The 14,817-nt window shown below is 38.2% G+C and overlaps 1 protein-coding gene and 1 non-coding gene across 2 annotated transcripts; one reads left to right on the top strand and one right to left on the bottom strand.

The window, feature by feature from the left end:
- Positions 1-3,167: 3,167 nt before the first annotated feature.
- On the top strand, positions 3,168-3,273 carry LOC120256566. Its single transcript, XR_005535352.1, has one exon. It is a non-coding gene; the product is annotated as a small nucleolar RNA R71 (small nucleolar RNA).
- Positions 3,274-5,426: 2,153 nt separating this feature from the next.
- On the bottom strand, positions 5,427-6,779 carry LOC120256563. Its single transcript, XM_039264228.1, has one exon. The coding sequence runs from the start codon at positions 6,777-6,779 to the stop codon at positions 5,427-5,429; it is 1,353 nt and encodes a 450-aa protein (XP_039120162.1).
- Positions 6,780-14,817: the final 8,038 nt, after the last annotated feature.

Genomic DNA, 14,817 nt, shown 5'->3' with positions numbered 1-14,817 from the left:
AAGAGAATTGATCAAACTAGTTAATTGAACATAGTTGTAGATATCCACATGGTCGTGCCGAATTTCCACTCACCCGTGTAGATCTACGGGCCGTGAACCAACGTACGGCCACGCTTCAAACTCCATAAATGCACCATTACAATGCTTTTACTTCGTTCTAAATATAAATAATCATTCTAATTGAAGAAATGAAGCATCATTGACTAGTTTCATCGATGAAAATCATAAATTTGTGAAGGAAATCAAAAATAGGGCTTACCGTCGAGTTGAGAAGAGAAAGCTTTGAAAACGGCCGGAAAACCAAACAAAATCCTTCCAAATTGGCGATATGAGGTAGGGAAACAATGTAGAAGTGCTCTCAGACAACTGGAGGATTTTAGGGTGTAGAGGAATGATAATCCTTTTAAAAGGACTTGCGCCTCTTCGAGTTCTGTACATCTGCACGGGCGTGTAGAAATGACACACGCCCGTGTACCTCCACAGGAAAGCTTCATAGGGGCAGGTGCACGCCCCTTTGTGCTCTCGAGAAAACACTCACTTTCTCTAAACGCAAATACACGGGCGTGTGAGAAATACCCACGACTGTGCGCCCGATCCATAGGGGCAGCCAAACGCCCCTGTGGCTGTTTTTGACATCCGAGAGAAATTCCTAAGTGTTCCGCACGCCCGTGTGGAAATTCCGCACGAGCGTGGGCATTCACAAGACCAACTCACAGGAGCAAGCGCATGCCCTGTGACTTCTCGGGATGAAGAGAGCTCCTCTGCAGAGATTCACACGGGCATGCAGAAATTAGCCACGCCCGTGTGATTTTCACAAGGTCGCCCATAGGGGCGAGTCCATGCCCCTGTGTGCTTTCGGAAAAATCTGCCAATCTCTGCAGGAATTAACACGCCCATATAGAAATTATCCACGGGCGTGTGAGGATTGCATGGTCATTCACAAGGGCAAGTCCACGCCCCTGTGCCTTCTCAGGATGAGCTCGCAATACAAAATGACGGGCGTGTGTTAATTCCACACGCCCGTGTGTTTTCTCTGAATGCCTTAGGAAATTCAGCAGGTTCTGCAAAAAATTTTTGAACATGTTTACACACTCAAAGCCTGCCCTATTATGCAAGTTTTACTAGTAAAAAACATGAGAAATAGCTTAAACGACCAAAACTTCGCCAAACTCACATGAAAACACACGATGAACTTAAAAACCCACGATAAAATCACAACAGAAAAATAAAACATCACGACACCAACACTCAACAATTTATTCAAGCAACACTAAACTACCAAATTAAGAAAACAGTAAACACTTTGATTGCCTCCCAAGAAGTGCTTATTTAATATCACTTAGCTTGACGTACCTTGTCTTACCTCATGGGGGCTCATAGATGTAAGTTGTCCTCTTACCCATGGCTTGGAAATATGATGAGCAAAATCTTTTGAGGGTAGAGGGTGAATTGTCGGGCTTGGGACCACCTAGAAATGGTTCACCCAATTTGTTCGGTTCACGTACATCTCCAATAGCCTTGGAGCATTTTTGGTGGCGTCTCCTAGCTTTCTTTAATTTCTAGAGCACCTTCTTCAAGATCCCCGGGGTAGATGGTACTTCTTTCGTCAAACCAAGCATCATTACTTCTTCATTGTCCTTCTCTTGGTCGATCAAGCCTTCGTATGGATCCAGATTGAATATTTCCTGCATGTATTCATCAATAATTTCATCGGTAGTGTCTAGAAAATACAAAGTATCATCGAAATTAAGAGAATGCCGCATGGCTTCAGCAAGGCGGTATGTGAGCTTGTCATCTCCAATTCTCAAAGTTAGCTCTCCGCCGTCCATGTCAATCAATGCCTTGGAAGTCTGCAAAAACGGCCTCCCAAGTATCAAGGGTACATCCGCATCCTCATCGACGTTTAGCACTATGAAGTCAACCAAAAAAATGTACTTGTCCACCTTGACAAGTACGTCCTCGATAATGCCTCTCGGATGTCTCACCTTTCGGTCCGCTAGTTGCAAAGTCATCCGAGTAGGTCTAGGCTCGCCCAAGCCTATCTTCTGAAAGGAGGTGTATGGAATGACGTTGATGCTAGCCCCTGAGTCCGCCAATGCCATTTCTTCACCTAGATTGCCAATATTACAGTGAATGATGAAGCTTCCCGGGTCTTTATTCTTGTACGGCATGTTCTTTTGCAAGACCGCCGAGCAAGACGCATCTAAGATTACTGAAACACTCTCCTTCAACTTCCTTTTGTTGGTCAACAAGTTTTTCAAGAATTTTGCATACTTAGGTATTTGGGCAAATGCCTCAACAAAAGGAATATTGATGTGGAGTTGCTTGAACAAACTCAGGAACTTCTTGTACTGTTCATCCCCTTGGTCATTCTTCAATCTAAAGAGATAAGGGATCCGTGGCTTGAAAGGTGGGGGTGCCACCTCCTTCTCATTGCTTGTTCCCTCATCGGCCTCTATAACCTCAGGTGCATGTTTATTTGGCTTCTCACTCAGAAGCCTACCGTCGACCTCACGACCACTTCTCAAAGTGATCGCCTTCACATGCTCTCTAAGGTTGGTCTCGGTATTGCTTGGTAAACTTCCATGTGGCCTTTCCGATAAGGACTTCGCAATCTGCCCCACTTGATTTTCAAGATTATGTAAGGAGGTGGTATGGTTGCGAAGTGTAGCCTCAACTGACTCAAACCTTGTATTTGACGATTGCACAAACATAGTCAAGGCCTTCTCCAAATCGGTCATTCGGGTCTCCAAACCTGAAACTCTGTTTTCCACATTTGGGCCTTGTTGTTGGAAACCAAGTGGCCCCATGGTCTTTTGTGGACCTTGGTTGCTCCACGAGAAATTGGGATGATTCTTTCAACCCGGATTGTAGGTGTTGCAGTATGGGTTCCCTTGAGCCCTCATGCCATTACCTACAAAATCGACGTTCTCAACCTAAAATACATCACCAATAGATATCGGGCAATTGGACGGAGCTTGCCCTCCACCACACCCGGTGCAAGAAATCATGGCCGTGACTCTGTTCAAAGTTAGAAGATCTAACTTCTTACTCAATGATTCCACTTGAGCCGCCAACGAAGTCACTGCCCTCATGCCACATCCAAGTGTTGCTTTGTACTCGGATTCAGATCATTGTAAATGGTCTGACCAATCATTCACTCCGGGAATTTGTGTTGCGGGCACTTTCTCAGGAGCTCCTCGAACCTTTCCCACGCTCAAATATAGACTCCAATTCCAATTGTACAAAGGATGAGATATTATTCCTAGGCTTTGTAGATTCGGGAGGAAAATAACGGCCAAGAAAAGCTTCTACCATCTCCTCCCATGTATTAATTGATGCTCTAAGTAATGAGTGTAGCCACTGCTTTACTCTCCCTCTCAAGGAAAATGGGAATGCTCTCAACTTGATGGCATCATCCGTTACCCTATTTATCTTCAGTATATCACACACCTCGAGAAAGTTTTCTATATGACTGTTTGGATCCTCATCGGCCAAACCATTGAACTAAGCGGATTGTTCCACCATATGGATGAATGCTGGCTTCAGCTCGAAGTTCTGAGCTATAATCGAGGGATGCACAATGCTCGATTGTGCCCCAATACTGAAGGTCTGGCATAATCGGATAATTTCCACTGCTGCTCATTCTGTTCTGCCATGTTTTCAGATTCTTCTACTTCCAAATCAGCTAGATTAGACTTTTATTGCACAGGCTCTTTCTCTTTTCTTCTAAGTGTATGTTCACGCTCAGGATCTCCTTCAATCAGTATAGAGGGGTTTCCTTGGGTAATAACCTAGAGCTGCACCCAAAAAGAAAGAAAAAGATATCAGAATGATGATAGAATAATAAAAAATAAAATAGAATGAATAATTGAATAGCTAAGAAAACAAAGTGAAAAGTATCTCTAAACGCCTATATGCATGTAAACCGCAAGTGCACAGGTGTCAAAGTAATAATCTCATATGTGTGGGTATCGTATCCACAAAGATTAGGGAATAAAGACACTTAAATTGTTTCTTAACTAATGTGGAAGATGAATGGTGATATGTGCGACAAGATTCAATTCTCAAACGTAAAAACAACAAGAAAGAGAGCACAAGTAAAGGAGAAGGTAAGGCAATCGATAAAGATGGGGTACCCGGATACGTGCCTAAGACAGTCATTTCAAGTGCAAGAAATCTCTATTCACTACAAAAATTTTACAGTTTTGCAACGGACGAAACCATTGCAATTCAGTTGCAACTATATATTTTGTAACGACTTTGCAATGGATTAATGTCGTTGCAATTTTGCTCGTAGCAAATTTTTGCGATGCGGACTAATCCGTTGCAAAACTTTTGCAACAAAGTTGTAACCCCCTTGCAATGGATTAAAATTTGATCGGTTGCAAATATATTATAAATTGGTAATGGAATTGTAAGGGACTTGCAACCATTCCGCTGCAAAGTTTGTTACAATTGGGTTGCAAATTTGCAAGGGATTTGCAACAGATATTTTGGTCCTAGGCAAAGCCATTGCAAATTTGTTGCAAATTGGCAATGGATTTGCAACGAAGTCCACAAAATATGTGTCAATTCCATTGCAAAATGGTTGCAAATTTGCAACAACTTTGCAATGGATGTATACCATGTCCCTTGCAAATCGGTTGCAAAATTTGTAATAGATTTACAATGGATCCATAACAATTCCCTTGCAAATCGGTTGCAAATTTGTAACGAATTTGCAACAATATTTTTTATCAACAACAAATCTAATACAAATTCACTAATATCCTGTTATCATGTACATAAATGAATTCTAACATTATCATCTTAATAAAATATAACACACAGAAATTCAAATGTATTTAACAAAATATAACATACTAATAAAAAGTATTCATAGTAACATGCACAAAACTAAAGAAAATATATAGTACTAATGTGCACAAAGACAAGTAGAATGTATATATAGTACTAGGAACATCCACAAAGCTAAATGAAAATACTCATACTATAACTATAGGTCATCATCATCATCCTTATCCTGATCATCCTCGTCCTGATCCTCCTCATCCTCCTAACACTGTGATGTTTGGCCTGGTCCAGACTGCATCATCATTCGCATACGCTTCCACTCACGATGCATCTGTCTCATCATGTTCTTGTTCTGCTGCATCAAACTTTGGTTTTTCTCTTCCAAGTCTATCATTTTATTTTTCATGCCCTCCATCTCAGACACAATTTCTGGGGGGGTCGTAGATGCTGAAGGCGGTAGGGGAGCTGATGTAGCACCACTACAAAATGACTCTTGAAACAAGCTTGATGCATGAGAACCAAGACCATTAACTCTCCTCTTCTTTTCTCCACCAGAAGCCTCTAAGTACATAGCATCCATATCATGTGGTGAAGGTTGTGAACCATTTGATAATGTGTGAGAAGCAGTCTCAACCATCTGAATCATCCATGCAGTATGGGCATGCTAGTTTTCCCGCTATACTCCAACCAGACAACATTGAGTAAGCTGGGAAATCACTAATTATCCACATCAACGCAGCTCTCATCCTGAAATTCTGTTTGCTCGTGACATCATAAGTCTCCACTCCAATCTCCCATAAATCTTTTAGCTCAGCTATCAAAGGTTGTAAAAACACATCTAATCTGTCCTTTGGATTTGACGGACCCGGAACAATTATAGAAAGGAACATGTACTCGTCTTTCATGCACATCCATGGTGGTAAATTGTATGGTGTGACTATCACTGGCCATGATGAGTATTGTTGACCAGATTGCCCAAATGGTTGGAACCCATCTGTACATAAACCCAATCTGGCATTCCTACATTCTGAAGCAAATGATGGGTACATGTTATTAAAGTGTTTCCATGCAGGAGAATCCGAGCAATGCCGCATTACACCATCCTTTTCCATTTCATGTTCAAAATGCCATCTCATGTGTTTAGCAGTAGCATTAGATCCATATAACCTTTGAAGACGAGGTGTCAAAGGGAAGTAGAACATTTTCTTATGTGGTACCATTGTTTTTCGGCTACCAGAATCAGTTCTACCTCTCTTGTACCTATCATGACCACATAATTTGCAACTGATCAATTCACTATCTTCACCCCAATACAACATGCAAGATCTTTTACAACAATCAATCTGTTCAACTGGTAACCCCAAACCTCTAACTAACTGCTTCGTTTCATAAAATCCATCAACTATGACATTGTTACTCGGGAGACATTCTTTCATCAATTCACAAAAATCATCATATAATCTTTCAGAAAAATGATGTTCTGCTTTCAAATTCATTAAGCGAGCAACAACAGATAACTTTGATATTCTATTAGGATTATTTGGCCATAACTCTTGTTGTTCTGCTCTTAACATATCATAAATATGTTGAACTGCTGGGGTCGGGTTATCTTGAATATCATGTGGTTGAAATGATGGCCCTGCAGCATCGTGAATCATTGTCTCAAATGCAGATATATTCTCATCCCCAACATATTGCTCGAACACCTCTCCCACCACATGTTCTCTAAATATATCACCGTCATCACTTTCACCATGATGGATCCATGTTTCATAATTCTCCACAAATCCATACTTAGCAATGTGTGCTTTAATAGTATCTTCATCTAAAAAATTCCGATTCTGGCATTTCTTGTGGTTGCAAGGACATCTCATCAAATGACCATCAAGACAATTTGGGTGAGCCTTAGCAAACTCCACAAATGAATTTACCCCAACTATAAAAGTTGGATCAATTAATCCTCTTGTTCTTCTTTGATACATCCACTGTCGGTCTGGGCGCATGTTTTTTATCTCTAAAATAGCATTGAGGAAGATGGCAATGAAATAATGTATTAATCACAAGAGAATTTAATTAGAAGAAAGAACAACTAATAATCTTTTTGACATGTTTAACTTTGATTTACTTGGTTATCATCCTTACTTATTTTACAACTCTATAAAATTATCACAAATGTGAAACAATTCGTAAAATATTAAACAAGTTTAAATTTACATCCATTTCACAAAATTATGGAACAATCAAAGCCTCACCCTGTGAATGAACAATATCAATAGATGTTTTTAAGAAGCTACTACTTGACTGCCTACAAGACAACTACTTATCTACATTTACCAACCTTTTCTTTCTAGAAAATATATCTATATATATATATATATTAATGTAGATACTAGATACTAGAAAGTGACCCACCACTAATTCGGAGAAAGCAATCCATTACCAAAGATGACCTTTCCCAAAATATATATATACTTTAATTATTTTAATATACATCAATATTTCTTTTACTTTGTTTTATTGTAACAGAGAGCAAGTGCACCAGCCACCAATTATCCATATTATTATAATTCTAAACTTGTTTTCTAGATACTGATGATATGGGGTATGAATGAAACAAAATGAAAGAAAGAACCAAACAACACATCTCCATAATTGCAAAACATACATAATAATGATTAATAAAACATGATACAAACAAAACCACAAAATTTAACTAATAATAATAGAACAATATCATACATATTCATCTAATAAAACAACTTTTAAATACAACACTCATTCCTCTGCTCAAACAGAGAGAAAACAAAGAGAGATGAAATTATATCCACTTAAAAAAACATAAAACAAGGCCACGGCTCGGATTTATCAGCAAGCTCATGTATGGCAGGACGTTTAATTGGGAAATTGATGCACTGATAAGTGATAACCACAAACACCCAAAACAATTACATAACATTTGAAAATAGGTTGGATATTATAGAGCCCAACCATATTATCAATTATTATGTATACACTTATCCTATAAAATGATCAATCCAATACAAAATCATGCTCAACATGGGCAAATAATTGTCTTTTAACAATTGTTTTTTCACAAGTCAATAAAAAATACTATAGCATATCCATGTCATATCGGAATAATAAATCATCGGCTAAGGTCACTAGGTACTAAGTACTACACGATCTAAGAGCCACTCAGCCATGTTTTCTAAAACTATTTTACAAATTAGTGTCCCTTGACCAGATCTAAGAGCCACTCAGCCATGTTTTATGCTTCTCTCCATGGATTAAGGATGGGTTAATTTACCCCATAATATCTTATACCGAGCCACATCCTGCCCATCCTTTGGGCCATCTTAAAAGCCTTGATCATTAAATTAGAAATAAAAAAATAGAGTTGAATATGAGGGTTAGACCTACTTGATTTTGAGATCGCACACCTTGTCTATAAATAACAAGAGCCGAGCCTTTAAGGAAAAGAACACTGTTTTGGAAGCTCAAGGTCAAGGAAAAGATGGCTGGCCACTTCTGCTTTCATTGGCCTCATCACCTACCTTTCCATCAACGTAGGTAATGTATACTCCCTCACTCCATTCTATTAATCACCTTCATTCAACTTAAGTCATTCAACTTCTTCTTCAAATGTCAACCTTTAGCCAAATACCAGCTCTCCAAGATGCCCATCTGACTCTCTTTGGTCAACTTCTCTCTCTCATTCTTCTTTTCAAATTCCTATATATATATATATATATGAACTATGAAGTTGTTTTGATGTATAGGATCAAGAGCAATATCAAAGTACATAGCTTTTATCATCATCAATAGTTGCACACCAATTCATCAAATTTAACATCACATATTACAATAAAAAACTTTCTGCTAGATATTCATAAAGTCTATCACTATGATCACAATGATATTCACTGAAGTTGTAATCTATAGACCTTCTAAAGTTTATCACTATGGATGAAAACTAGGGAGAAGAGAGGGATTAGAGCATTAACCGTGAACGGAAGGTGAGGAAATCGACGATGATGATGATGGAGTCGTTGCCACCGGAGAGATGACGGTGATGATGGTGCTGTTGCTGGTGACGTTGGTGATTATTGGGGTGGGGTCGGAGTGTCGATGGATGTCGGCTGGTAAAAACAATTTGCAAAGCCCTAAATTTCTGTTGGATTTGGGGTTATAGTATGGGGTTTTAATTTTAGTGAAAAGTTAGTATGATTGGTCCATTAAACTAATAAATAATTTAATTAGTTTAATACAAATTTATTAAAAAAACAAACATGATTGTGCAGGATAAAAAGAAACAACGGGTTAAAATAAACAATTCATCACAACTTTATTTATATTATTATTATTTTTTATTTGTCAAAAAAACTTTATTTATTTTCATAAATACATATTTTTATTTTATTTATATTTTTCACTTCAGCCACGTGTTTCCAGTATGATTCTAAGTGATGTTCATACACCACACCACTTTTAATATTTATAATATTATTTTTAATTTAAAAAAATTGATGAAAATGATTCTTGTATGCATAATTTCTTTATTACAGCTTTTGTTTTTAATGTTTTATTGTAAAAATATTTTAACATAAAAAAATGATGAAAATTTTTTGTTAAAAATTATAACTCATTTTTCACCCAAATTAGATACTAAGGATAATTCTTTAGAGATTTATAAAAATTATGATTTGTTCATATCATTAAAAAAAAATTGTTATAATAAATCTTGGAAAATGATACCTCACTGACATAAATGAAAGTGAAATAAATTTTAAATCTTATTCATATAATAATAAAAACACTCAAGTTACACTCTATGTGTACTTAATTTTGAAATAAACATAAAATAATTACTTAATATTATTAAAGAAAGAAAATTTTCCTACTGATGGTTATTAGAATAAGTAGCTACTAAACTACCTATAACTATAGAATAATAAGATGATTAAAAAGATTATGCTACACATCCATATTTAATTAATATTTAATTTATATTTTTACTATCATAGAACTTCATTTTTAAATATAATTTGAAAATATTAAATAAATGTGGAAATAGTTATGGGACTAATAACCAAATTTAATACTTAATTATGAAAAGATTCATGTGATTACTACTTTAATATATATATATATATATATTAAATTTATCAATTTTTGTTAAAAAAAATGAAATAACTTAGTATTCTATATATATATATATATATTATCATTAATTAAATTTAGAATATCTTAGTATTTATATTTATATAAATCAAACAACATTGTATTGCAAATCATCATTATATCAAAATTTTGACAAAAAAAAGTATATTTAATAACTCTAAAATTATATAATATAAACAAAAAAATTTAGAAATATATAAATTAAAAAAATAAATTAAATTAAAATCCGTAGCAAGTTTGTTACAATTATGTTGCAACTTTGTAATGTCATAATTTCATTGTAAGTTTATATTCCAAATTTGCAATGGAACTTTGCAATGGAACCATTCTGTTGCAAATTCTTGTTGCAAAATTGTAAAGCCTTTCTATACATTACAAGTCCGTTGCAAATTCCTCGTAAAATTTCTCCCGCGCACTTCCCTCCATATTTTTGAAACGAAAATTTATATCATTGCAAATCCGTTGCAAACCTATCACAAAGTAAGTTGCAAATCCGTTTCAAAGTCATTCCCACTATTTTTGCAACAAATCTTTTTGCTTGTTGCAAAATTCGTTGCAAATGTTTAATGCCATTGCAAAGCTATTGCAAGTCTGTTGCATAATTGTAACAGAATTCATCAGTTCCAAATATCCGTTGCAAAACTGTAATTTATTTGTAGTGATTATGCTTCCTAATTAATGCAATAGTGAGTCATAGAAATCCTTAATTGCATAGTCCCAAATCTACGGTCAACCATGCCTAACTCTATACAGGTCCCGGAGAAGAAATCGAACAATCTCAACACCTCGCACTCGTATAGAATTGCATTGAGCTCGAGGGATTCCAAATGATAACCCTATTCCTATGTATAGACCTAACCATTTGGTCAAAGTGAAAGATCCCAAGCCACAATTAAGCCTTAGATGATAAAATCATTTCAACGCTTCACTTCGTTGCACTCGCAACTAAGCCTCAGCGGAAGGTCATCTCTTAGCCCGTTCACTCTACTATGGCCGTGAAGAATACTTGGAACGTGGAGGTAGGATAGATCAAACCGGAGGTGAAAGGTGATGCTCCGCTACCTCTTGACTCACCCTTTCAACCCTCTCCAATCTAGTTTTGTCTAACTTTCATTGTTTGTCACTCACTCACAAGAGTTTCAAAGAAGAACTCTCAACCTTAGTGTCACTCTATGGGAGTATTCATACAATCAAGTATACAAGATTGGAACTCACAATAAGCATCAATTAATTCGAAAGCATAATAAAGAGATTCAATGAAACGAATACATCCTAGGGTTCACAAATACCCAAGTACCCACTATTGGTTTAGCTCTCCACAGAGCTAGGTACAATCAATGAAATCGAATGTAAAAACAAAGCATCTATAGAAAACCCCCTCATTAGTAATGGCGATGGTCTTGTAGAGAGTCCTCTACTCATCGCAAGGGCCCCTTTGTCCAGCCTAGGAAGCACCTCGCCGGATCGGTGCCAATGAAAGCTCTCCCACTAACCTTCTTCCAAATGGCGCGCGATTTCCGAGCCATAGAGCCTCTCCAAGGACCTAGCCAATACCTCTCAAAACCCTAGCCGTAGCCTTATCTCAAGTTGGGGAAAAGATAGAGAAAAGAATCCTGAAATCGGGGCTAAAATCGGCTTTTAAAGGGAAAGAATAAGGATTTCACACGCCCGTGTGTGCGCCCATGTGGATTTTTCACACGGGCGTGTGGAATTTCCACACGTCCGTGTGGATACTCTGTTTTCCTGTTTTCTTGGTCAGTTGTGAATAGTGCTAGTATAGTATTCTAGATATAGTACCTTACTACAGTATCGGCCTGAAATACTCCTGAATCCATGCTTTCATCGAGGTAACGCAAACGGGCACTCGTTTTCGTCGTGGATCGCTTTGTTTCTTCTATAACGGACATGTTGGTGGAGATCTTGTTCTATATGCACAAGTCAGAATGCTTGAATGTGACTGCCCTTATACCCCTCCAAATAGTTGTACTAGCTTGAATACAAGGAGGTTGGCACATATTCCCGCATCTAGAACCCGACCTATGTCTTAGCGTTTGAACCTTCGTAAGATTTCTTTCAAATTGTTGCATTACGACACACATTGGCTTCTTTCTCTCATATTCGGCCTCACAACCCTACCTGCATGAAAGTAACATAAATACACATATTAGAGTTAAAACCCAAGAAAAGTAATGCTCAACATAAGGAAAGAACACTTCGTATTCTTATCGCACAAGCACTTATCAGTTGTTTTCTCGGTTGCCTGTAAACAGTGCTGCTGCAGTATTTTTGTAACAGTATTTTCTACAATACCATGCTACAGTACCGGCCTGAAATACTCCCGAATCCATACTTTCATCGAGGTAACATAAACGGGCACACATTTACATCATGGATCGCCTTGCTTCTTTAATAGCGGACATGTTGATAGAGATCTTGTTCTATATGCACAAGTCAGAATGCTTGAATATGACTGCCCATGTGCCCCTCCAAATAGTTGTGCTAACTCGAGTACGAGGAGGTTGACACACATTCCTGCATTTAGAACCCGACCTATGTCATCGCGTTTGAACCTTAGTAAGATTTCCTCCGAATTAGTGCATTACAACCCACATTGGCTTTTTTTTCTCATAATCGGCCTCACAACCCTACCTGCATGAAAGTAACATAAATACACCAATATTAGCGTTAAACCCCGAGAAACGTAATGCTCAACACGAGGAAAGAACGCTTCGCATTCTTATCGCACAAGCACTTATCAAACTCCCCCACACTTAAGCTTTTGCTTGTCCTCAAACAAAGATTAAAACATTATCTGCATAGATGAAGGAAACATTGGAAGTGCTTGGCCTTAGGTTTACCAAAACATACAAAAAGGGTATTCTACAAGTAAGGGAAATTTCAATACTAAATACGAAAAATCAATGCTCTAGCTAAAAACTTGAATAAAAAAGGACCACAAACCCGAAATCATGTAAGTGTGTGCACTCACTCCAAACAACCAAAAGTATACTCCTCAATGCTCTAAGTGCAAGGAACTTATTTATCTACAAAAAGTAACAAAATATTTCCAAGATGGTAGTAGCTTCACACATCCTCTAAGGTAGCCATTTCCAAAGCGGCTGCGTAGGTGGCTTTCACACTTTCGAGGTGGTAGCTCTTTCTACTGGAGTGGTAGCTTTCACTCATCCTATGAGATAGCTCTTTCTCTCATTAGGGCATAACTAGTATCCGACTTATGAGAGTAGCTTCATACTTCATAGGTGGTAGCTCTTTCCACCCAACAAACACAAATAAACAATAAAACTATTTTGTTCCTTCTTTTCTTTTCTTTTTTTCATTTTTTCAGAATTAACTCAAGAAACAACTATAACTAGTCCCTTATACATCAAACATGAGTTTTCAAAAGAGTTCAAAGAGTGAGTAGTACAACAAGTGTCAATCCAGCAAAAAATCCGAGAAATTCAAGCAAAAACTAGAGCATGAAAGCATTCAATGTTAAAAATTCTCCTAAACTCAAGAATACAATCAATACAACTAAGGTGAACCGCCATTGGCTTTGTGAGCATGTATATCAATCAAAACTAGTATAAAAGAGATGCGTGCACTATGAAACTCCCCCCCCAACACTTAAGTTGTACATTGTCCCAATGTACACATGCAAGCTCATTCATAATGTAAATCAATTAAATTCAGATATGGAAGAAGCAATCAAAACAATACTAACCCTAAATCCTAGTGTTGCATTAGATGGAGCTAAGTCCTTGGGAGTGTTGTTCCAATGGGTTGTGAAGCTCTCACGGCCAAGTGCCGAAACACCTTGGCCGTACCCATGACAAAGTCTCAATTCCCATGATGGCAAGACCATCTGCATGCATACACGAGGTGGTTCAGTAAAGCTCAATAAAAATAAAACAACTTGAGTATATAAAAGATGAAGCAATGAATACAACTCAAGACAACGAAATATAAGATAAACACAGAAGTTAAGTCCTTTCTGAGTGTACAAGTCCAAAATAAAATACGGAAGTAATAGACGAGGAAAATAAAATCAAGTGTTGATGTTGTCCTCTGGCTCTGCTGCTGTTGCTGCTGGTGATGAAGTACATCGTGGGTCAATTGGTACCTGAATAGGGGATGGAGGTGCTGGAGAAGCCGAGGGGTCCTGATAAGTCCTCGACCACAGGACAAATAACGAGCCGATGTCTCGCTCTAAGATGTGCTGTAATGTGTCAAAACATGCCATGAACTCCATATACTGCGATGCCTACGCAGCCCTAATATCGGCAATCTCTGCTCAGGCCTCTGCTACTTCTGTCTGTATCACCCCCATAGCACTCTCGAGCGTCTCAAAGTGATCTTGGGCTCGACATGGTGAAAACATGCCCACGAGGGGGGGGAGTGGGGGGGCCTCTGTCATCGGAGGTGCCTCGGTCTCCATAGGTGCTGACTGAGGCTCGGGGGTAGGCTGGGAAGCCTCTGCATTATCACCCTCCTCCTCGGCTATCTCTTGGGCCGGTAGAACCAGAGCATAAACCCCCGTCTGAACCCTACGGATCATGCCCATCAATTTCATTGTTTCCAGGCTCAGGGGCGTAGGTATACTCGTCTTCTCAGTCCCGCGAATCGCGCCAAAAAGACGCATACCCAGAGCTAATCTCATAATGTATGGACCCGAGAAGATCGCTCCGAATCTGGCATACTGGCCCCGATGTCAAATGTACTCAGTAACGATATGCCCTAGATAGATCGGTATGTGCTGCATCATATAATTCAAGTATAGAAGCTCCTGCCGGCTCAGAACACCAGTGCTATCACCACGGTCATTCACCAACCTACTTA

This window comes from Dioscorea cayenensis, unplaced genomic scaffold, assembly GCF_009730915.1.
Source record: "Dioscorea cayenensis subsp. rotundata cultivar TDr96_F1 unplaced genomic scaffold, TDr96_F1_v2_PseudoChromosome.rev07_lg8_w22 25.fasta BLBR01001509.1, whole genome shotgun sequence".
Lineage (NCBI taxonomy): Eukaryota > Viridiplantae > Streptophyta > Magnoliopsida > Dioscoreales > Dioscoreaceae > Dioscorea > Dioscorea cayenensis.
Note: the sequence above shows the minus strand (reverse complement) of the source record. Positions and strands in the feature narration are given on the sequence as shown.